Source organism: Ceratocystis lukuohia (assembly GCF_044167205.1).
Source record: "Ceratocystis lukuohia strain C4212 chromosome Unknown Supercontig8_pilon, whole genome shotgun sequence".
Taxonomy (NCBI): Eukaryota; Fungi; Ascomycota; class Sordariomycetes; order Microascales; family Ceratocystidaceae; genus Ceratocystis; species Ceratocystis lukuohia.
In genome coordinates, this window is record NW_027263527.1 from 1881434 (window position 1) to 1905577 (window position 24144).

Below are 24144 nucleotides of genomic sequence, written 5' to 3' on the forward strand. Positions count from 1 at the left end.
GTGTGCTTGAGAAGGATAATGTCACTTAGGGACAAAGTGACAGTAGTCTAGACATGACGTTTCGAAAGGACAAAGTCTGAGGGGTGGCCTAGAACAGATATACATACATAAACGCACAATAAGAGAGCATGTATGTACAGAACCATTGCATGGCATCATCGAGGATAATCAAATGAGGGTATTGACAGCCCAACAACGGGGAGCATGGCAAGCAAACAGCAAGACAGATTGAGAGTCACACTCTCGATAGAACAAGACAAGACACATACATAGCTGATTGAAAGAATCTCAATAGACAAAAGAAGATAAGGGAAAGAAGAAAAAAATGAGTTGACAAGGAGACAAAGGAAATTGAGTGGAAGGGGAGTGAAGAAAGGGGGAAAGAAGAAAGGGACAAAAAAGAAAAGCAAATACTGCGACTGCTCATAGAGAAGCCCTAGGAGAATCAAACGTAAAGCGCCCCGATCCAAACAAACAACGATTGACTGAATACATAGATCCTATGATCGTAATAAGAGAACAGAAACAACTTGAACGCCGTTATGAGAAAGCCCCCTGATGGTGATGGTAGTGGTGGTGTGGTCGTACAACCATAACCATGGTGAACATGACGAAAGCAAAAACCCAGATGCCGAGAAGTGATAACTGCCTTAGAGAAGTTGTCTAAGAAGGAAAGAATATTCGGAAACAAAAGGAAAAAAAGAAAATGCGCTCCGAGTTGGTGGGTGGACATCCATCGTCATGGTTCATTCAGATGCGTAAGAAAAAGGACGCGGAAAGCTTTTGTTTAATTTACTACAAGATAAGAAAAAAAAAAAGGTTAGCGAGACTAGGACTTTTGTGGATTTGAGTATACTTGGGTGGAGGGGGAACGGTAGCGTACCTGAGGGGGACCAGCAGGGTTGGCACCGTTCATGGGTCCGCCAGCGCCACCGTTAGGGGGCATAGGGCCACCGGCGCCAGCACCGGCGCCGCCAGGGCCGCCGGGGCCGAAGGGGGGAGCACCATAAGGAGGTCCACCACCCATGTAGTGAGGCGGGGGAGGGGCGGGACGGTAAGGGGTACCCACACCGGAGTTGTTCTGCGAGCGGCCCCAGCTCAGACGGACGCGAGAGTTACCGATAGGGTAACCCTGCATCTGGTTAATGGCCATTTCAGCGGCATGGCGATGAACGAACTGGACAAAGCCGCATCCCTTGCCAGGGGGAATCTTGACATAGGTGATTTCTCCAAAGCCCTGGAAAAAGGAGCGGAGCTCGTCCTCAGTGACATAGCCACTGAGACCGCCAACAAAGACAGTGGTGTTGTTGGGGTCGGTGAACTGGTTCATCTGGTTGCCGGGATTGTAGTTGCCATAGGGGCCGTTGTTGAAGGGCATGGGCCAGCCCATCTGGGACTGAGGACCACTGCCCATCATGGGGCCACCCTGGTTGGGCATGTTGTGGTGACCAAAGCCGTGAGAGCGGTTCTTGGGAGTAGCAGTTGAAATGCGCATAGGGCGGTTACCACAGTAGACACCCTGCATTTCGACAAGGGCACGCTGCTGATCGTTTTCGTCCGAGAAGCGAACGAATCCATAGCCGCGGCTCTGGCCGGACATGGCGTCAGTCATGATCTTGGCCGACTTGCACGAAGGGAAACGAGCCTGGAAAAGAGAGACCAGGACGTATTCGTTGACCTCAGGACCAAGGTCGCCGACAAAAATAGAAAACTCAGGGCCACGATCGTCGCGACGGTCAACGAGACCACCGCCAGAAGCCCAGTTGAGCTTGAAGACACGAGAAGAGTTGGGAACAGGGGAACCGTTGAGGCCTAGAGCCTTGTTGGCAGCCTCAGGGCCTTGGAATTCGACGAAGCAGTAGCCAGCGCTGTGGTTACAAAAAAACAAGATTAGCACGACTGGGCTGGAGGTGGTGGAATGCCTTGTTTCTTTCGTTCTTCCTTTCTTTCCTCAATATACATACCCGGAGGACTTGTCACGGATAACCTTAACCTGGACGTTCTCGCCAGCGGAGCTCATCCAGACGCCCTTGATGAAGTTCTCATCCATCCATGCCTCGAGCTCACCCATCCTAAAAAGAAGTTAGTAAGACGACTTGTTGTATTGAGAAGCCCATTTGGGTATTGCTCACCAAAGGGTGCTCTTGGCGGGCTGCTCAGAGGAGGCGCCCATGGGGGCAATCTCAGAGGGAGATCCGGTGGGAGCGGGGTTAGGGAAGCTCATAGTGACAATTCAAAGAAACTAAAATGTAAAGTGTTAGAAATATACAGAGCTGTGGAGAGGATGTTGCAGAGAGGAACAGACCTTAAAAAAAAGAGAAAAAAATGTCGATCGAAAAGAACCCAAAAACACCGATAAGCAGATAAAATCAGGAACCTAGAGGGAGAAATCATGTTAGATCAGGGAATTATCGAGTGAGCAGAGAATGCCAGGTAAATGACACTTGTCATAGATGTTCAGGCCATATCAGGTATGATGTTGTACAAGGAATGCGTGATTTCGACGAGGTCGAAGATGAGCCGGGCTGATTCGATGATGAATCGACGGAGAGTGCTTGGTAATAGAGAATACGAACAACTGCGGCATTGCAGCCTAAGAGGAAAGTAGGGAGGAACTGGGCAGGCAAATTTCGGTGATATCAAGAGCCACTAGGCTCAAGAATAGTTGGTTGTTGGGTTGGCTAATTGATTCAAATTGATTCATCCATCCTTCCATGTCACGAAAAGCTCAGAAATGATGCATTTTTTCTTAGTTACTCGGGTGAATCCAAGCAAGACGTAATGTGATAAAACGATAGCGACAGAGCGAATTGCGAGGTCCCTGGATGACGAGATTTCGGAATAGTTAAATCAATCCAAGTGACCAAGGAAAAAAGCAGTGCAGTGCAGCCAGTGTTGTGTAATGTGTTAGGTCTTGGTGACATATTCAGAGCACAGGTTTGAGAGCAAGGATAAGGATGGTGACTGATGGAGGGGTAGCTCATAAGGTGTGGGAGGGATCGACAAGGTGGGTGGTTGTGGGAAGCGCATTGAGACCAGAGCGGGGAGTGGAAAAATTTGGCTGGCAAGCAAGACTGGAAAAAGAGACTAAGTGGTAAACTGAGATCGGAGAACACAAGTCGACGACAGGACATTAAGAAAAAAGTAGGAAATAGTGCAGGTTATGACAAGAGGGCAACGCAGTTATGTCGAGACGGAAGGGCTTTGATGAGGTCTGGGGACGAAGTAATACAGCGCAACTGGGTCGTGATAACTATCGCGATTGCTATGATGACTGCATCATCACATCACGATGGTGGGATGTTGGCAATAGCATCGGATGGATGGATAGATGGACGAGATGCGGCACGGCGCTGGGAGTAAATCAAGCGAAGCGATGGCAGCGACGAGAAAAAATTATTGTAGACTCACTTTTGAGCGAAGGCAGAAAGAAACACACAAGTTCAATCACAGAAAGACACAAAACCACCAAAAGAAGTGTGCGCGAAAGAAAAGAAAAAAAAAAAAGTGAAGGAAAGATGCGAGAAGACAAGGGAAAATTTTGGCAGCTCGCGGAGGGAAAAAAAAGAAGAGCCAGAAAAGAGGAAAGAAAAACGAAGAGGATGAGAAGGGAAGAGTTTGTTTGTCGAAACAAAAGCCAGGCCGTTTTGGGGGCTTTGGGGGCTTTGGGGGGCGTTTGTGTGTTAGATTTTAGTGCTAACTGAGATTGTAGCGCGTGAATAGTGCAGGGTAGCGTCAGCTAGCCAGCTAGTAGTTAGTAGACTGTAGCTGGGGCAGTAGTGGATTAGTGAATAGGGCGGAAAATTGGTGGGTTGTGTGGACAAGTAGGAAGCGGCAAGAGGGCAGTAAGAACAGATGGATTTTTCTTTGACTTTTCCTTCTTGCCTTTCCTGTGGGTGGGGGGGTAAGGTGGGTGGATTTTCTCGATTCTGATTGAGCGATGGGATTTGACAAAAATGCACGGCCCACGACGATAATTGGCGGATATTTTACTGTGGAGAAGACTTGAATGTAAGGCACAAAGCAGAAAAAAGAATGAAAAAAAAAGAAGCCGAACAAGGCCCAGTATTTAATTCTACAGTGCCAACAGACAATGGATGGCCAAGACACACAAGATGATATATGGGAAGTAAAAAGGGCAGCCAAAAACAGCCGAGCAAAAGCAAGGGAGATTCATTCCCTCATTCGGTGGAAACTAGCAGATGAGGCACTAGAGAACGAAAAATAAAAACAGAAGCTTTTAATGAACTGGTTAATTATGTTACAATGGCCTTCCTAGGGAAAAGGCATATCTGAATTTACAGCCGCCCGTTCTCTCTTTCAGACGCGTGCTTGATCTCTCTTTTGCTCTGGGCTGCATTTGTGCCATTACATACATACAACTGTGATCCTGCCTAACAGGGCCTCTTGCAGCTTTAGAGCTGTTCTAAGACCGCAAGGGAGGCTCACATCCAGTTACCTACAGATCAAATATCAATAACAAGTCTAGGCCCCCCCCGTTACCCATGCAATCACCCACTTCGTCTCTTCTTCAGCTTGATCTCCATTCTCAGCTAGACAATCAGAATTGGCAGTGTGATTTTTCCACGCTAGATAAAAGACGCGCCTAATTTATTCGAGAACAGCACATTAATTTGGTCATAATATTGATCTGTCATGCCGTTTTTGCCGCTTAGAACAGAAGACGCTCGCAGAATCATGTAGAAGGAGCAAAGCGAGCGCTTGCTCTGCCGACATTCTCCCGGAGGCTGAATTATTAGGCTGTTAGGCTGATGATGGGAAATCTAAAAGAAGCATCAAATCAACGGATATTATACGAGAAGTCTAGCATAGCAAGTAAGGCAGATGCTTCTATTGACATGGGAGCAGCTTCAACAAAGCAACATAATACAATACAGTCCAAACTTGCTGCGAAACTGGGCTCGCCTCGCCTAACTTGGCTCGCCTGCTGCTACCTTGACAAACTGGGCCGCTATTCTTGTCACGTGACTCGAACTAAGGTGCCAGGCAGCTGCCTGTTCTTGCGTCACTTCTTGCTCTCAAAGCAAGCTAGAGTCCCAAATCCAAAACTATAAACGAAGGAGGGGCTTTGAGATCGAAGGTCCGAATTGAGGGCGAAGAGAACTGCAACTCGGCGGGTTGTTTTGCGATTGGTTTTTATCTCTTCTGATTCCCCTTTACTATTGAAATAAAACAGCGTCCCATCACTCCCCCACTCCCAGTGATGCAGGCCATTTCTTCCGTACTCCTCAAGCTCTTCCTCTCAAACATACACGTCCCTTGAGCTTCTTCGCACTTTTTGCTGCCAGTTTTCCTCTCGTCTATACAACCATTGCCATTCTTGTCGAAAGAAAAAACCGGGTGATAGCTTTGCAGCAGTGACCATCTATCTACCCAAAGATCCGCAGTTGTTTTTCCCCTGCATTTTTTAGTCAGCTACATCTTCACAGCCCTTGAACTCTCGCCTTTGGATACCCTTCCCCAGTGGAATATCCCACCTTCTCGATACCATATCCTTTATCTCTACTAACGACTGCTACCAATTGCTGTATTCGCCATGGATAACGTTACACTATTCTCTGACATAACTGGCATGACGGAAGCCGTTGCCGAAGGCTACCTTCGCATGGCAGAAGGCAACCTCGAGTCTGCCGTTCAATTATATTATGATAACCCCGAGCTCCACCACAGCTTCAATGCCGCCAATAACTTGTCCAATAATTCTCAACCGAGACCGCGAGCTTCCCTTCATGAAGACGAAGATGGAGTTATTCATCTAGACGATAGCGATGAAGAAGCATCAGATATCGATATGAACAACGACTTTGATGCTATTAACCAGGATGACGACCATATCATAGCCTCCCGAATAGCAGCCCAGGCCCAAGCAGATGAAGATGCCGCTATGGCTAAGAAGCTCCAGGAAGAGCTCTATGCTGAAAATGGTGCTCAGGATCCAAGCCATGATATCAGAGCACCGATTGCCAGCCGCACCGAGACGCTGGTTGGGGGTTGGGACGACTATGATGAGGATAGCACTGAAATGAATTTTCTAGCAGAAATGGACCGCCGGAGACGCGCTAGGCAAGGTAATAAACCACTTATTGGATTCACCCAAAGCAAGGCCTACAAAGCTAACTTTACCCAGCTGCAAGCTCTAACCCCTTCTCCCAATCTATCTGGGAGGATTCACACTCCAACCCAATTCCTACTCGCGACCCCGAAACTGGGCAGAGCGCCTCCCGATCACAAAGACTTGCGCAGTTGTTTCGGCCTCCTTTTGACCTAATGGCACGTCTTAGCTGGGAAGACGCCCGTGACGAGGGCAAAGAGAAGAAGAAGTGGCTCCTAGTTAATCTGCAAGATATGAGCAACTTCCATTGCCAAGCACTAAATCGAGACATCTGGCGCGACCAGGCAGTAAAGGATCTAATTCAAGAGCACTTTATTTTCCTACAATATGCCAAAGACGACATCAACGCCGAGCAATACATTACTTTCTACTTCCCCGGCCAACAACATGAAAATCAGGACCTGTATCCTCATGTCTCCATCATCGACCCTCGGACGGGGGAACAAGTCAAGATATGGAGTGGGACCCCATTCCCTTCTAGCTCAGAGTTCTACAGTCAATTAGTCGAGTTCCTAGACCGCTACAGTTTATCAGCCAACAGCAAGAACCCCGTCGCAAAGAAAGCAAACAAGTCATCAGCTCCCGACTTTGACCGCATGACCGAGGAGGAAATGCTTGAGATGGCGCTTATGAATAGCCTTGGCGAAAGCAAGGAGGGCGATCCTGCAGCATCTGCAGCCCCTGCTATCGTTGACCCCGACTCCCTTACAAGACTGGATACACCAGAGGCACCACCAGCTCCTGAGCTATCTGCGTGGGATAATATTGCATCCGATCAGCCACATGTCGAGCCGGAAAACAATCCTGCTATGGTTACTCGCATCCAGTTCCGCCATGCTTCTGGACGAGTTATTCGCCGGTTCAGTCTAGAAGATCGAGTTGAGCGATTGTACCAATGGCTCAAGGCTGAACCGTTAGAAGGAAATGCTGCTGGTGCAGAGTTTGAGCTTAAACAAATGCCCCAAGGCAAAGATCTTATTGGTCTTTTGGATCAAACTATTGCTGATGCGGGCTTGAAACAGGGCACGGTGATGGTGGAATATATCTAAGAGTACCGCAGGAGTCTAAGGACCAAGCAAAACGAAGCCTCAGTGCAGGCATATTTGGACAACGCAGACGCAGTCAGGCTTGGCAATAATCAAGACCGGCTCACTCTATAGTATTTTATTTTACATAAGCATGTCTAGCTCAAAAAAGACCTTTTTTTGGCCCTGCCCGCATTCAAACAACTGCTATTATTCTCGATGGAAACCAGAGTTGGAATTCATGCTTTGCCATCCATAAGGGAATAGTGATATTGATGTCTTGATGAGCCTAACCAATCACAGCTATGTAGCATGATGCAAGATGCCGAGACGGACTGCACTTGAGATTCGTTTAAGAGCTGTGGGATTACAAAACAACTTATTCTTTCTAGTAGTCGTTCATTCTATCGTCATATTGTGCTAGCACTATCACCGGCTCCTAACACCTCCCACCGCACCAGTAGTTACGATAGAAGGAACGGGCAAAGATACTGCAGGAGTGCGTTGGAAAGAAAAGCATACTGACTTACATCTCTCAGGCCAATAGCTTAGTTTCCCAAAGTGGCTTGGCTCGATTTTAAATCAAGTGCATGTAACGATACTAGAAGGTTGTGCTTGAACCATGCTCCTGGAGCCTCCTCCTTCATACAAGACCTTTTTTTATTTTATATCCGCTGTTTTCCACATTGCGTACGTGAATAACTAAGACATTATGTGACAAAATGTATATGTGTAAGGCTGTACACGGAAGCACAGAAACGAAGCTTTCAATATCAAGAGCTAGAACACGAGAGAAAAAGATCCCGAAGGAAATTAATCAATAAAGCATCATTTTCAGATGTGGCCCAGGAGCACTGCGTGGTACAACAGCCAAGCCAATATTGAGCAGAAGGAAACTTTTCAAGTCGAGAGAAAGCCAGTAATCGATTCGAGGGTTTACTGGATATTCCATGTCTTTCACTAGGTAATGTACTTAAATTTTTGCATCGTCACTAGTACACGCTGCATGCCACTCTATATATCAGATCGCTTCTCTTTCTAACAATGTCGGAGGTACCTATGTCCCCACCACCCTGCTCGTACTCTTTCCTAGTTTATCAGCTGCCTTCTCTATCCCTTCGTTTATTTTATTAGCCTAGCCTTGTTATGCCCAAGTAGAAAGGGAAAGCACCAACGTGTTGTGCCTACCTCTTCGGCTAGCCTCCTACCCTGCCACTACACCACATATGGTAACTCTATGCCTGTCTGTGTCTTGCCTATCCTGCGTCATCAAAGCTAAACGGAGAACTTGATGGCAACCCTATATCTCTTCATTTTCTTTATTCTTTCCATTTTCTTTCCTTTCCAATTGTTTCTGTCGTCCCCATCATTATACATCCCCAGCTCTCATTTTTTTGTCTTGCCAACTTGTTCTGTCCTGTCTCGCTATTCTGTGCCTTTGAAACACCAACATCTACAAATGTCTACGTCTGCCCTATCGGCTATATTTTTTTTTTCCTCCAACCTGGGAAACGCCCATTCTTATCTGACGTCTTTATTCAATCGTGCCAGAATAGACGCTGTAATTATCTCTCTGACCATCTCCATATTCTCTTTGTTACCATTGGCGTCTATTGGTTCCCATTGACAAATCACAAATCAAAAATTCAGCTTCCCTGCATTAATCCAATCTCGAGATACCTCCCAGACGGAAACCCAACAAGGAAAAGTAAACAAACTAAAAAAACCTTGCTAGCCAGACTCAAGCAAAACAAATAAAGTCGACCTAGCATCAAGTGGGAACCCGAGAACCGCACGTTGCAGTTTTCTAGGTTCTGCTGTTCTCGAGCGTCACCGCCTTTGTACCTGATTGGATTTTGGTCTTTATACTCTTTTTCTTTTTTTCCTTGGGGTTATTTTTCGACCCTCTGTGCTGTGTTGTGGCTTTTAACCGTTTGCTAGACAACAATAGTGTTATATACGCACCTTGTTATTACCTGCACTCTGCCAACCGGTTCTCCGAATAAAGTGATCTCGAAAAAAAACAAAACAATCTATTTGCCCACTCGCGTCTGGACCTCTCCAATCCCCAGCCAAATCACCACTTGTGTTTTTATCTACGGCCGTACACATTAGCAACCGTTATTATTACTCTCCTTTGTTCCAGTCAACGCAAGCTACCTTGAGCCTTCCATTATCAACTGTATCACGATCCCAATCAGATTCCTACAGAGATTTGCAACACCTCGCCACTAATAACTTCAACAAACCTGGCCTTGCCCTTGATCCAGCGCATTCCAGTTAACTCACCATGGCCGATCGCTCCCATGACGAGCGCAATGAGGCTTTGGACCCTGAGTTGCTGTACTCAAAGGAGTATTGCATTGGTAAGGTTTAAGCCAAGACTGTTGTGCAATCTTTATCAACACTACTAACCCCAACATGTGAACATTTGTCTATCTAGGTGGAGGAAGCTTTGGAAAGGTCTATAAGGGGTGAGTCCTTGCGTCCTTGCATTATTCCGTAGACCTCAAAACGTCTCGGTGCAGTAGTAGAAAATTCTCTGTGCTAACACTATGTTTGCGAATAGTGTTGACAAACGAACTGGCCAACCGGTTGCAATCAAGGTTATCGATATTGAAAGCGCCGAAGACGAAGTCGAGGACATCATCCAGGAAATCGCCATCCTTTCCGAATTACAGTCCCCATACGTTACCAAGTATTATGGCTCATATGCCAAGGGTGCTGAGCTATGGATCGTTATGGAGTTCTGCTCTGGCGGAAGTTGCGCTGACCTCATGAAACCAGGCCTGATTGGAGAGGAATATATTGCAATTATCATGCGAGAGCTGCTTCTTGGACTTGACTATCTACACTCTGACAAAAAGCTGCATCGGGACGTCAAAGGTAAGCCGAGATCGCCTTTTGCTACCATGTCCTTGATCCAAATCAGTATTCTCTGGCTAACATTTCCTTTTCCTTCCACACAAGCCGCCAATGTACTGCTTAGCTCCAATGGGCAAGTGAAACTTGCTGACTTTGGTGTGTCTGGGCAGCTGTCCGCTACAATGACCAAGAAAAACACATTTGTAGGCACGCCATTTTGGATGGCTCCGGAGGTCATCAAACAGTCCGGTTATGACCACAGGGCTGATGTCTGGTCACTCGGCATCACTGCCCTAGAATTGGCGAATGGTGAGCCGCCATATGCCGATATTCATCCCATGAAGGTTCTCTTCCTCATCCCTAAAAACCCACCCCCCAGACTAGAAGGAAGCTTTACCAAAACTTTCAAAGACTTTATTGAGGTCTGCCTACAACGCGACCCTAAAGAGAGACCGACCGCGCGCGAGCTTCTCCGACATCCTTTCATTAAGAAGGCCAAGAAAACTTCGTACCTAACGGAGCTGATTGAGAGATATAGCCGCTACGCTGCAACTCATAAAACTGATGATGACGATATCATGGACTCCCACGAAGATAATGTAGCTGCTTCATCCATGCGTGTTGATGAAGATATGTGGGACTTTGGCACTGTTCGCCTGGTTAGCGATCGGGGAAATATTGTCCACAGACCAGATCTGGATGCCATCGCTGGTCCTACAGCTAATCCTCGGCCCTCGAGGCCGTTAGAACCAGAAAACGGGCTAGGAAATCGTGCAGCTAGTCCTTCCAAGAAGCGTGATTATGACCTCGGGTCATCAGACACTGTCAAGGTAGACGGCACTATGAAGCAATCTTCACCGCAAAGGAAGCCCTTACAGCCAGTGCTCAACTTGGTATCTAGTTCACCAACTAAGCCATACTATCCTCCACCCTTACCATCCCCCACCCGTGTAACCGTTCAACCTCCAACACGGATTGAAACCCCTACGCGCAGCAATCGACATGACCCAGTATCCATACACCAATCGCCAGATTACGATAGAGTCTTGCAGGAGGAACTCCAAAGAGACCTCGACCGTATGAACTTGGCTTCCGCAATCCAGCCGAGTGATCACCATAACCACAATCAAAACCAGCCTCCGCCCGTGCCCGTCCACTCCAATAGAATATTAGCTGAAGCCCAAAATAGCCAATCGCAAACACGCTCACATGCAAATCATTCACCATCTCAACCGACTAATTCACATGCCTCGCCTCAACCATCTTCAAGGGCCCCGAAACTAGCACCATTGAGTCTTGCTGAGATTCCACCCTTCCGGGGACCCCCGACACCTCAACATGTTCCACAACAGTTGAAACAAGCTCAACCGCAATTTAGCCATCATCAAAAGTCTCGTGATATCACTCCAGTAGCGCTACCTCATAAGACGTCTGCCCCTACGCATGGCCTACAGTCCAAGGCTCAGTTACCTTCAGAACCCTTGACGCCTTCATCTTTCCCGCCCCCGGCCTCACCGCCATCAAATGGTGAGCTTGATGCGTTGAATGATGTGATATTTCCTGCGTTGGAGGAAGCCCTGAAGCGTCGCCAAATTCGGCTTCAGCAGGCTTTCCGCCCAAATGGCCAGGTTACACCACGGCAGCAACGATCCGAGGCAGCTCATGAAAAAGTCCGGAAACTTGTTTACAAGCTAGCACATGTATGTAAGGAGATTGACCATTACGACAAGGCCGAACCGGTTGGGATGGGCCGTGATGTTGGAACTTTCCTAGAGGGTTTGCTGGAAGAAATTCTTGTCAGGGTAGAGCCTTTGGACGAAGAAGAAGTTGCTGCAGTGGCACACCAACAACAGCAGCAACCTCACCACCAACAAGCTGGGCTTCATGGGATATAGAAACGAGCTGACGAAACGGATGGGCTATGATGAGTAATGATATCTGATGATTGGTGGCCAATCGTGTAGACAAACGATTGAGAATACGATTTTCCGTAAAGTGACGATAATACATCAAATTACAGGCTGTATCCTGTTGAGCATTACTAAGAACGATAAAGAATTACTTTTCATGATGCGAACAAAGGGCCTTGCATTCCCTGAGCGAACGATGTCAATTTCAGACGAAACACAGGGTTAATAACCCCTAAATGAAATCATGGAAACTGCACATGCTCACAGCTGCTGACAGCTGTCGGATCGAGCTTATTCTGTCCACTAGCTTTGGCTGCCAAGACAAGTCACAGCACCGACCTTAATCTGCTATCTCAAACCCCAAGACTTGGAATCCATTTATGCCTCTTGTTTCTGCTTCGTGAAGGAGGCTGTTGCTTTCTTAAAATTTCTTGTGTTATTTGGACACGGCCATCAAGCTGGAGTCAGACTAGAGACCTTTATAAGAAAAACAGGGCAAGTATTGCACTGTCAATATACATACATACCTTTTACCTCGGATTATCATCACTGTTTTTGTTTTCCTGTTGCTCTAGTGAGTGATTGGTACTCGCTGGTCCCTCTCTTTCAATCTTTCTCATGCCCGCAGTTACTGTCTTAGCTTCATGAAGATATAGTCGTCTATACCTAATTATTTGACGCTACTCAATTAGCTGGTCAACTGGTGGTTATCTAGTCTTAAGCTTGATTATTGACAGGCTTTTGAAATTCATCATCACAATTGTCGCGGTTATAGCCGTTTTAGCCTATTTGGGCCCGATCATTATCGATAAAGACTCCTACATCAGGTTGTTTCTATCGTGATTATTTATTCTCTCTTCTTGGCCACCACTCCGAACTGAACAATACGATTACGATTTGCAACTAGCCCTATCCGTTCTTTGCTTGGAAGAACGTGGGTTGTATATCGCAAATATTCGTCTTTTAGTATAATTGGCCAATCTCTTTTCTTCTCCCGATCGTTTGCTATCATGGCTACCTTTGACCGTCTGGAGTCTGAGGACCAATTTTGGCAGGGTGAGTCTCTCCATGTCCGCCCCATGCCGGCCCATGCCCGTCATTATTCCAATCATCCTATCTGGCTTGCGTTGATTCTCAAGGGCTCGAAACGCTAATAACAAGAACGCCAATATTTGCAGCGCTTGATGATTGTCTGACGAAACGATGCCGAACCAACGAGCTGATAGATCATACCCTCCGAACATGGCTTTACTTGGTTGCTGCTGTGCGTGATGCTCTTCTCCACTCGGAGGATGACGTCGCAAGTTGTGCTCATAAGCTCATGGGCAGTCTTGTGTTTGACGAAAATAAAGACTATGTTCGTCAGCAACTTATCTCAAATTTGCTGCAAGAAGACGAGTGTGCGCCTCTGCACGTGGTAGCCTGGTTTATGCTTCTGGATGGCCGATTGAATCCCGATCTTTTCCGGCTCATGATACAGAATGCATCCTTTCCTCGACTTGCTGAGCTTATTTCTCGCCATGGCAGAGGTCACGGAGATGCTAGACTTCATCGCCTGCTACTGGAGTTGATGTTTGAAATGTCGCGTATTGAGCGGCTACGACGAGAAGACTTGGTTCGCATTGATGACGCATTTGTGGCACATTTACTGCAAGCCATAGACAGCGTATCTGACGATGCTCATGACAACCCTACTATCAAAGTATTGGTGAGTTGAAACTGAAAGAATCATGGATTCACTGCGACGTTATTTGCCCATCTAACATTTATTGATCTAGCTGGTTTTGAACGAGCAATACATGTTGGCATCAACTTCTGTAGCAACCGTGTCTAATACTCAGGAGACCCCACCTGAAGCGCCACTCACCAACCGTGTCATCAAACTCTTGAGCTTGGAAGGCTCTTCATATCGCAATTTTGGGGAAAATATCATCATGCTGCTCAACCGCGAGGCAGAAACATCATATCAGCTGCTTATTCTCAAGGTGCTATATCTCCTGTTTACCAACAGAACTACCTATGAATATTTTTATACCAACGACCTTAAAGTGCTGGTCGACATCATTCTGCGGAACCTTATGGACCTTCCAGAAGATAAAGCCTCGCTGCGACATACGTATTTGCGTGTTTTATATCCCTTGCTTGCCCATACACAGCTTAACCAACCGCACTCCCATTACAAGCGAAAAGATATCCTGGCGATTCTCAGCTTGGTCGCGGGACAAGCCGGGTCTATCAATGCCCATTTCGCACCAACCGACGAAACAACACTTCGGTTGGTTGAGAGAGTGCGGAATGTCGAATGGCTTCGAGATGCAGCGCCTGCTAGTGGCGGGGAGAGCCGATTGGAATTAGGTCAATATGAAAAAGCTAATAGTCTCCTGGAACCTGAAACTGATGGTTCCCAGGAGAACTTAGCGGTGAATAAAGCTAGCGATGCTCGCAAAATGGACAAGGGCCTTGCACAACGCCTACTGGGAATGAGCCTTTCGCCGTCAGAGACTAGTAGTATGGTCAGTGTCAGTGATGTTGCTGCTGTGCAAGAAAAGCCGGGCGTGACGACTCCTAGCCGTATAGCGGTTTTAGGTGGTGAGCTACCAAACGTGGACATTGATGGCGTTGTAGCCGGAGAGCTTCCCACGGGGGTTATATCTAACTCAGGTACCCCATCACGAGCAAACAGTCTCACACCAGCTGAAGCCCCTGTTATTGCCATTCAACATGCCTCCCCATCTCCAACTCCCTCGGGTGCTGCTTCCACTACATCTAGAACCTCTTCATTAGGATCGATTGTCCCAGGACGTCTTAAAAAACCACGACCACAAGTTCCCAAGCATCGACATGGTGTGCTCATTGGACACCACGCCAAGCATGGCGGTGGCCACCATTCTACTACTACGGCTTCGGCAACAACGATTCCATCGAAAACAGCCACTACTGTAGAGGAAGCGGCGGCAGTGTCAGCTAATCAAATGCCAACCTCGCATGAACCAGAAATTCCCAATGGTGCTGGTGCAATCTCGTCGGTTACAAATAGTGCTTCGACAACAGGCAAGGCCATGCCTAAAAGAATTCCGCCAAAGGCACCTCCACCTCGGCGACAGCGGCTATCTAAGCCGTCTATTGATAGTTTAGCATTGGCTGCACAGCAAAGTTTTAAAAATTGAGCAGAGTAGGGTCAAGACTAAGAAAGATACGATTTTGTAGAGAAGGAAGAATAGAACTGGAACGAGCCGGCTAGACACGGATGTAGGAATGCAAATCAAACTGTCTATAGAGCTCTGAAGCGAATATAATAGCCCCAGCAGAAATATATTATTTGTTAAAGAAACTGGAGTTCAAGAAACTTATGGATGGTTGTGCGCCCATGTTAGACACTGTTTTTGATTGTATGGACTTTATGGAGAATAAAGTAGTCGGTGGGTAGCTACATTCGCCTTGCGCTTTTGTATTCTCTCATGTCTATATTCTGCTGTTTCCAGCAATATGGCAGGATCAGTATTACTGGTGTGTTCGTTTACCTTATTTAACTTTCATCTACTGGTCTTTTATAGCAATATGGATAATGAAAGTACGGTGTTATGGTGTTGCATTCTTTATCATCTACCTGCTATGACTGACTTGGCGATGGTATGATGGAAAACAAATTGAAAGTAGGAAGTTTGATTTATTCAAAGTTTACCTACTAGGCTTCTACAGCAATACGACGCCGTGCTTTGAGCGGTAGTGGCTTAGATGATATCGTCTATGGACAGCACTTCTGGATATTCTGCAGTTGTAGTAGATGCACTCGCGGACACCCGTGATTGAAGAATTCGTAATACCCATTATTGAAGTCTTCGTGAAGCGCTCTAGCTCCCAGGATATGTCTCAGTTCTACCCTGTCAACGCCCTTGTAGCTGGGCACATTGAAGGGGGGCCAGAGGGAATGAATGCCTTGAAGTTGGCGGTATCCTTCCTGGTCTTTTCATCCCTCTCCGTATTCTGTACGTACTTAGAGACATCGTCCTCTCGGGAACCAGTAGATCCGCGCTCTTGCATCCCGCTTTGACCAGTTGGTCTACTGCTTCGTTCCCCGGGACTTCGCAGTGCCCTGGGCCCAGTAGACCCTACCGACCGGCTTGTCTAGTGCTAGGCTCTCTGTTCCGCCTTCCCACTTTGCAAGGATGCGCCGGATCTCATCGATTTCGAGTTGGGAAGTGCCTGGCTTCCTCATTCGCTTGCTGATCCGCTTCGCTACTCCCAGGTTGTCCACGCACAGATTCAAACCCTCTGCTTGTGGTGGGGCAACTTCCGCTGCGATCCTGACTGCTCTGAGGGCTGCGATCGCTTCCGCGTCCGCCACTTCCCTTTACTTCCCACATGCCCCGGCGCCTTGCGTTAGGGTCTTGCCTCCGTGGTAAACAGCCCAGCCAGCTCCCGTATTTCTGTCGCTGTCACGCGAGCCGTCTGAGTAGATCCAGATTGTGTCCTGAGATTCCTTCTCGAGCAGTTTAAGATGGGCCTTGGCCGCTTCTTCCTTGCTCAGTTTCTCTGCTAGTGGGTCGGGCGGACCCTCCCCCTCTGGCAGGAGTTTGTCGGTATCTCTGATCGGGAAAGGGAGCATTGCCTTTGCCTTGTCTATGGTGCCGTCTATTGTTGTTATGTGCAGGGGATGGTCTGTGTTGCATGTGTATGCGCGTATCCCACCCGCCCGTATCATTTCTTGACAGAATATTCTGAGGCTTGGGAAAGCCGCGAACCTGTATAGACTCGGCTTGTTCGTCGTCTTATAGACTGGCAGGCCGCAGGCATGGACGCGAAGCTCCAGATGCCAGATGGAACTTGGCTGGCTCCGATGGATGAAATGAAGTGGTTGGGGGCCTGGTGGGATCCTAGCCTGAGTTTCAACAAACACTGCAAAGAAACAATGGCCAAAGCTCGAAGGACCATCAACGTACCTCGACGCCTCAGCAGAGCCTACCTCGGAATTCCACCAAAGTCCGCACTGCAGGTCATGAGGGCCTGTGTGGTGCCACAGCTGACATATGCAGCCACCACATGGTACCCTATGGCAAGCAAGACAACCCTAGCCCTGGACAAGCTGGAAGTTGTGCTCAGAGACGGGCAGCCTTTGCGCCCTTTGTAGAGGGAGAGTTGGGTAGGATCTGATTTGATTTGATTTGAATATATTTAACGTCTACTGGAATCACTAAGATCAAACGACGCCGGATTGGTTACCGGACAGAATTAACCCTTCTGCAGGGCTGACCACGGGTTTTGGACGAGAGAAGCTCGTATGCTCCCAAGCAAGCTTGTTACTCGTCTTCCGTCTGTAGTCGTCAGAAACAAAAAAAGGAAAAAGAAAAAGAAAAAGAAAAAGAAAAAAAAAAAAAAAAAAAAAAAAAAAGAACAGGAAGCAGAAAACATAAAACAGAAAACAAAATGAAAACCCCGTCTAAACGCCCCTCCTCCCTCCGTGCTAGCCCGTCCCCTGTCATGTGTCTACTCGACACGCCCTCCATTTAGGGTCTAGTTTTTCCGCTAGGTACTTACAGGACCTATCCTCTCTGAGGAGTTTCTTTACGAACCTCCCCGCCAGTCTCGTGGCGTTGCCTATGCACTCCCATGGGTGACTGAAATCCTTCGGTTTGCCGCAGTTTGGCACTTGGCACTTTGTCTCGGCGTCCTGGTGGTTGAACCTGGTATGGTACTCCTCAAAGTCGCCGTGTTTGGAGCGCGCCGCCAAGATTCTCGCGACGGTGCCCCGGTTCAGCCCTCTCATCCAGTCCAGCTTATATGGCTTTGGGATTCCCAGCGCCCCTCCAAGGTGGTCGGTGTTTGGGCAGTTGTCTATCATCCAGTCCTTGAAGTCGGCCCTGAATGCATCGTTCTTCCAGCGTCTCGCCGCCGCCAGAGACATCGTCCTCTCTGGAACCAGCAGATCTGAACTCTTGCATCCCGCTTTGGCCAGCTGGTCCACTGCTTCGTTCCCTGGGACTTCGCAGTGCCCTGGGACCCAGTGTACCCTGCCGACCGGCTTGTCCAGCGAGAGGCATTCCGTTCCGCCTTCCCACTTTGCAAGGATGCGCCGGATCTCGTCGACCTCGAGTTGGGAAGTGCCTGGCTTCCTCATTCGCTTGCTGATGCGTTTCGCTACTCCTAGGTTGTCCACGCACAGATTCAGACCCTCTGCTTGTGGTGGAGCAACTTCTGCTGCGATCCTGACTGCTCTGAGGGCTGCGATCGCTTCCGCGTCCGCTACTTCCCTGTATTTCCCGCATGCCCCGGAGCCTTGCGCCAGGGTCTTGCCTCCGTGGTAAACGGCCCAGCCCGCACCAGTGTTCCCGTCGCTGTCACGCGAACCGTCTGAGTAGACCCAGATTGTGTCCTGAGATTCCTTCTCGAGCAGCTTAAGATGGGCCTTGGCCGCTTCTTCCTTGCTCAGTTTCTCTGCTAGTGGGTCGGGCGGGCCCTCCCCCTCTGGCAGGAGTTTGTCGGTATCTCTGATCGGGAACGGGAGCATTGCCTTTGCCTTGTCTATGGTGCCGTCTATCGTTGTTATGTGCAGGGGATGGTCTGTGTTGCATGTGTATGCGCGTATCCCACCCGCCCGTATCATTTCTTGACAGATTAACCTGAGGCTTGGGAAAGCCGCGAACCTGTATAGACTCGGCTTGTTCGTAGTCTTGTAGACCGGCAAGGCTGCCCGGATTCCGTCTCTTAGCACAACCTCCAGCTTGTCCAGGGCTGTCTTGCTTGCCATAGGGTACCATGTGGTGGCCGCGTACGTCAGCTGAGGCACCACACAGGCCCTTATGACCTGCAAAGCGGACTTTGGTGGAATTCCGAAGTAGACTCTGCTGAGGCGTCGAAGCACGTTGATGGTCCTTCGGGCTTTCGCCATCGTTTCTTTGCAGTGCTTATTGAAACTCAGGCTAGGATCCCACCAGACCCCCAACCACTTCATTTCGTCCATCGGGGCCAGCCACGTTCCATCTGGCATCTGGAGTTTCTCGTTCATGCCTGCGGCTTTGCGTCCTTTGTACAGGTGCATGAATCCCGTCTTGCTCCAGTCGATCTCCAGCTCGTTCTCGCTGCACCATCTCGTTGCCATTCTCAGCCATTCTCCTATCGACAGGAGGTTGGCCTTAACTGACCGTGATGATACGTAGATCAAGCCGTCGTCTGCGTATCCAAGACTCTGCATCTTCTTGAAGAGGTCTGCCATGAAGAGCATGTAGAGGATCGGTGAGGCCGGTGAGCCCTGTGGTAGGCTACCCCCGACTTTCCTCTCCACTGGGAGTCCTCCTTCCACAGAAAGGCTCACTTGCCTGTCCGTCAGGAAAGACGCCACCCACCTGCACAGGGATTCTGGCCATAGCTGGCTTCTCAGCCTGGCTATCAGCCTCTCTTTCTTGACCGCGTCAAAGGCGCCTTTGATATCAAAGGTGACCAGCGATGTGATCTTCTTGAGCTTTGATTCCCCTACGATGACATCCGCCAGTTTCCAGGTCAGGTCTGTGGCCGCCCTCCTGGGTACCGCTGACGCGTAGTGTGGCGGGATGATCCGTAGTTCGATCGCCTGTGTCGACAGCTTTCGCGCTATCACTCTCTCGAGGCTTTTCCCGAGGGTTGACAGTAGCGAGATCAGCCGGTAGCTCCTTGGGAGTCTCCTGTCTCGATATGGTTTCGGGATCGCCACCATCGTCGCAGCCTTGAATACTCTCGGATGGCATCCGGTTTCCAGGCAGCAGTTGAAAAGCTTGACCACGCACTGTCCAAAGATCGGCCAGGCCAGCTTCCAAGCTGTGTTTGGGATGCCGTCCTCTCCCGGCGCCGTGTTCCCGGCGTGGAAGACCGCGTCTCTGACTTCTGTCGGCGTTAGCTTTCCCCAGAGTCTTGCCCTTGGGTTGGCTTCTTCCTCCGTCCTCGAGCGGTCTTCCGCCGGCTGGGTGTGGGTATCCAGAAGGGCTTCGGCCTTCTCCTGCGGTGTCCTTCTCGTAGTGCCGCCCTGGGTCAACGGGGGGAGTCCTCCGGCCGGGTTTGTTTTCCCCAGTCGGTTGACCATCCTGAACACATCGGTGGCATCCGTCATGTTCTCAATGGTCTGTCTCCATAGCTCCCGTTTCGCCGTTCGGATCTCAGCTTGGAACGCTCTTCTTTTCTCCTTGTACGCATCGTAGCTCGCGTCAGGGAAGTTGTCCGCCTCAGTTTGTCGCCATGCTGACCTCATCTCTCTGACCGCCCCCGTGCATTGCGGGTTCCACCACCTCTTGCCTGTGCCTCTGCCCAGGGCCTTGGGTGCCGCTTCGTCGAGTGCTTTGGTCATCGCTTTGATCAGCCCGGCTGCGAGCTCTTCTGCGTCCTCTGCCCTCAGGGCTTCCCTTGCGTTTAGAGAGGTAGACTCTCTTGCGCAGGCCCTCGTGAACTTCTCTGTGTCGAGCCTGTTCATGTTGTGCCGGGTCGCTCTGACTACATCGTCGATCTGTATGCCTTCGATGGTGGTGCTGAGGGGGAAATGGTCGCTGCCGCAGTTGAGCTCCTTCATGACCTTGGTCGTGCATCCGGTCTGGCCCAGCAGAGTGCTCGACGCGAAAGCCAAGTCAATCACCGATGGGGACTCCTTGCTGTGGAAGCAGGTGTTGTCATCTGGCTCGTTGAGCAGAGTGACGTCGTCTTCGCTTAGCCAGTCTAGGATCAAGGAGCAGTCTCTCGATTCGCTTTTCCTGCTGTCCCACATCTGTGAGTGCAAGTTGAGGTCACCGCAGAGGATCATTTTCTTGTCCTTCACTGTTTTCTGCGCCCGCACCAGTGCTACTCCTCGGGAGGTGTCTTGCGGGTTGGCGTTGTACACATTAGCAATGTGTAGGCCTTGTCCTGTCAGTTCCACTATGACTACATCTGCGTGTTCGCCGTCACAGACGGGTACGAGTGTCGCCATTATTGTGTTTCTGACATATGTCATCACCCTCGGCCTCGTGTCCCACTGCGTTAGTGGAGTCATGAGTTTGTATGCCGGGTGTGTGACTGTCCTCATTTCTTCTAGGGGTTTGCCTATATACGGTTCTTGAATGCATACGACATCCACCCCTTTCCTCTCTGCCTCTTCCATCAGAGCCAGGTGATTCGGCTGCCCTTTGCCAGCATTGAACTGCCAAATCACGCACCTTCTCTTGCGCCCCCTTATGTCCGCTCTCATACGGACTGGGTTTGGGGCTGCTCTCCCTGACGCGCCTTCGTGCGCGCGGATTTCCTCAAGCCTTGGGCTCCAGGGGCACTGGGGGTGGGCTCCGGCATGGGTGGCTCAGAGGCCTCGTTGCCCCTTGGGGCCGGGGCTTCCTCCGCCTCCACCGGCCGGTCCTCCGTCTGAGGGTTCCCTTCCGGGGTTTCCGGCCCTTCTTCTCGGGCCTCCATGGAGTCCGCCTGTTCTGCGGCCTGTGCTGGGGTCTTTTTGCTCGCCTTTGGGCAAGCCTTCCGTTTTTCGGAAGTGAGCTTTTGCTGCTCCTTCCTGATGACCCGTCTCTCCTCTGGGGTGGTTCCCTTCTTGCGAAGGGGGCACTCCTTGGAGTCTGCCGGGTGTGGGCCGCGGCAGATGAAGCAGGCGGAGACACATTGGTGCTCCACCTCGCAGCACGCTGGGTGCTTGCTGCTCTCGTGCTCGCTGGAGCCGCAGTGTCTGCAAAGCTGTGCCCTGGAGCACTTCTTTGCGTCGTGCCACCCGAAGCAGCGGGTGCACTGGGGGTCGCCTTCGGTTTTTCTGCCAGCAGGCGGACCGGGACAAGTCTCGATCCCATCCTAAGTTGCCTGGGGACCTTCGCCCCGTTGGCTGGGATCTTGGCAATGAACGTCTTCTCATTGCCGCGGGTTTTTTCGGTCATGTAGACCGGGGCTATCCGGGTGGCCTCCGCGAAGCAGACCCTGATCATCTCCTCAGTGACCTCTACCGCCTTGCCACCTCCGTTGAGGTGGCGCACGACCGGGCCAATGAGGTAGGCGTCTGTGTTCAGCGCCTGTGCTACCTCGGTGCCTGGTCCGAGGTATTTCTTGATTTTGTCGCTTTTCTCCAAGAGAGTGGTGCGACCGTCCTTGTTTGCTATGAGCGCGAAGCCGCTCTTCGTCTTTTGGACGTTCTTCAGAGCTTTCCCAAGCCCTGCGTCCAGCTTTTTAAGCTTCTCTGTCATTAGGAAGCTCTCGCAATCGCGCAGCTTGTTACTTGCGCTGATTCGGACCAGGATTCTGTCGTCCTGGCGGGGTGCCGGGTGCGCGGTCTTACCCGCTTTGCGGCGCGTGACAGTCTGCCACTCTCCGCCCTGTTTGGCGGTCTCGTGGGACTTGGGTTCTGGGGCAGGGCTCTGTTTGCCTGCCGTTGCTTGCGCGGCTAACTTGGCCACCTCTGCGAAGGAGAGGGCCACATTCGCGTCCTTGGGGGTCATGTTGGCCTCCTTGGGTTGTCCCTGGCCTTTCTTATCCCTCTTCAGCGTGTTGCTGGTCTTTCCCATGAGGATGTTTTCCAACATCCGCACCGCCGTCTCGAGGAATTCCGCTTTCACGGCTCTGGCGGTCTGGGTGGCTTCTCGAGCGCAGTGCGTCTCGATCACTTCCATCAGGGGGATGATGAGCCTCTTGGCTTCATCCCTGCGCTCCTTGAAGGCGCGTTCTTGGGCCTCGAAGCTCCTCAGCAGGCTGGACATGATGGTCCTCTGCCTCTGGGGTCTTCGGTCGGTGTCGTGAGTTTGTTGTTTTGTTTGTTTGCTGTCAAGATTTTCCAGGGTTGCTTAGGGTTAGTCCCTTGTCCTGGAGTTGTAAGAGTTAAGTTTTGGTAGGATCTGTGTGTTGCATTCCAATATATTTCAGTCTAAGACCGAAAGATTCCGGCGAATTGATTCGGGGACATGGTCTAGTGGTATGACGGATCCTTAGCATAGCCGGAGCATCTGCTTCCGTGGCTTGGATCAGGTCCGGGGTTCGATTCCCCGTGTCTCCAGGTTAACGATTTCACCATCATTTTTTACCTGTGCGCCTTTCTGCTTTTCGCGAGCTCTTGCCAACATCTTTCCTCCCTGCAAATCTTGGCTTAGTACCTGCCTTTTTTTTTTTTTTCTCCATTTTCCTTCATCATTTTTAGCCTTATTTCTTACTAGAAGGGATGATAAATATGCTGAACCACAAGGAGAAACGTCAAGTGACGTCAGAATGATGTTTGCGGCTCGATGGAGGTGGGACTTATAGCATAGCCGGCCTCTGTGGAAAGCCGCTCATTCCACACTACGTAGGAAGCTGAGGATGATCGATTCTAAGCTAGTCTCAAAGCATCCGCTGCAGTCTGACCGGTTAATAAACTAACACATAAGATATAGGTTCCAGCTGACTCGCACGCGAGAGAAGGATGAATCTCAAGACGATAGTTTGGAGTGAAGACGCAGGCTTGCCACCGAAATCAACGAAGAGAAAAAAAGCTATGGCAGCATGAGGACCTTTTGATAGAGAGCTGTGATGAGCTTGTATGTGGCAGTTGCTTCTAGTGTTGTGCAAACTGATCTCGATATCTAGTATCTGGAGATCTGGTAGATCGAGGCGATGGCAAGAGCTTGTTCAGGATATAAAGATGCCCAGGATTAATGGCAACTCGCACAGCTACTACGCGAAGCTATAAGTAGCAATAGCTGATCTACAAGATACATAAGCCACGGAAGTATTTGGGAAGGGGAAAGGTTGGTGTAAGATCTAGCAGATATCTCTGAGCACACAAGCACTGTGCTGAGTGAGAAAGGCTACGCGAAGAGTGCTAAAGAGGCAACGACGCTGTAAGCTAGTGAGTTCCCGTCTGTCTAAGAGAGCCTCAGGTGACTGCTACAAGCGGGTGATGACGGGAAAAGGGGGCTCGTGCCAGCTTGGCCGTGTCTTGAAAAGACTTTTGGAGTGGACTAGCTACACATGCATTGAAGGGATTGACAATACTTCCGACTGCTTGTTTTGTTTTTGGGTACTTGGTGGCAACACAATACCTCATAGGACAAGCATGCTATCTAGCTAGTACCTGGTACCTGTCGAGATCAGGTTACATTCTACTACTTGAACTTGGATATTTTTAAATATATTTAACATCTACGGGGGGGGGGGGGGGGGTACATTCTACTACGTACATGTCATCAGCCCACAAAAAGACACATATTCCATTGAGACTACGGTCTTGTCTTACGCGGAGGGGGTAGCTCAATGTCATGTTCAT

The 24144-nt window shown here is 49.6% G+C and overlaps 5 protein-coding genes across 5 annotated transcripts; 3 read left to right on the forward strand and 2 right to left on the reverse strand.

Annotated features, from left to right (window-relative positions):
* Positions 1 to 829: 829 nt before the first annotated feature.
* On the reverse strand, positions 830 to 2224 carry HOO65_080467 (uncharacterized protein; the record flags this gene model as incomplete). The annotated part of the gene is made up of 3 exons (XM_071004284.1): positions 830 to 1868; positions 1965 to 2072; positions 2133 to 2224. The coding sequence occupies 3 exons, from the start codon at positions 2222 to 2224 to the stop codon at positions 830 to 832; spliced, it is 1239 nt and encodes a 412-aa protein (XP_070856697.1).
* Positions 2225 to 5557: 3333 nt separating this feature from the next.
* On the forward strand, positions 5558 to 7182 carry HOO65_080468 (ubx domain-containing protein; the record flags this gene model as incomplete). Its single annotated transcript, XM_071004243.1, has 2 exons — positions 5558 to 6089; positions 6149 to 7182. The coding sequence occupies 2 exons, from the start codon at positions 5558 to 5560 to the stop codon at positions 7180 to 7182; spliced, it is 1566 nt and encodes a 521-aa protein (XP_070856698.1).
* A 2266-nt stretch (positions 7183 to 9448) lies between these two features.
* On the forward strand, positions 9449 to 11918 carry HOO65_080469 (STE/STE20/YSK protein kinase; the record flags this gene model as incomplete). The annotated part of the gene is made up of 4 exons (XM_071004164.1): positions 9449 to 9524; positions 9602 to 9632; positions 9728 to 10179; positions 10231 to 11918. 4 exons carry the CDS (start codon positions 9449 to 9451, stop codon positions 11916 to 11918), a joined length of 2247 nt encoding a protein of 748 aa, XP_070856699.1.
* A 1025-nt stretch (positions 11919 to 12943) lies between these two features.
* On the forward strand, positions 12944 to 15100 carry HOO65_080470 (LDB17 protein; the record flags this gene model as incomplete). The annotated part of the gene is made up of 3 exons (XM_071004195.1): positions 12944 to 12989; positions 13160 to 13641; positions 13712 to 15100. 3 exons carry the CDS (start codon positions 12944 to 12946, stop codon positions 15098 to 15100), a joined length of 1917 nt encoding a protein of 638 aa, XP_070856700.1.
* Positions 15101 to 15993: 893 nt separating this feature from the next.
* HOO65_080471 (putative double-stranded RNA/RNA-DNA hybrid binding protein) lies at positions 15994 to 22606 on the reverse strand (the record flags this gene model as incomplete). Its single annotated transcript, XM_071004109.1, has 5 exons — positions 15994 to 16237; positions 16289 to 16565; positions 17469 to 20901; positions 21117 to 21599; positions 21689 to 22606. The coding sequence occupies 5 exons, from the start codon at positions 22604 to 22606 to the stop codon at positions 15994 to 15996; spliced, it is 5355 nt and encodes a 1784-aa protein (XP_070856701.1).
* Positions 22607 to 24144: the final 1538 nt, after the last annotated feature.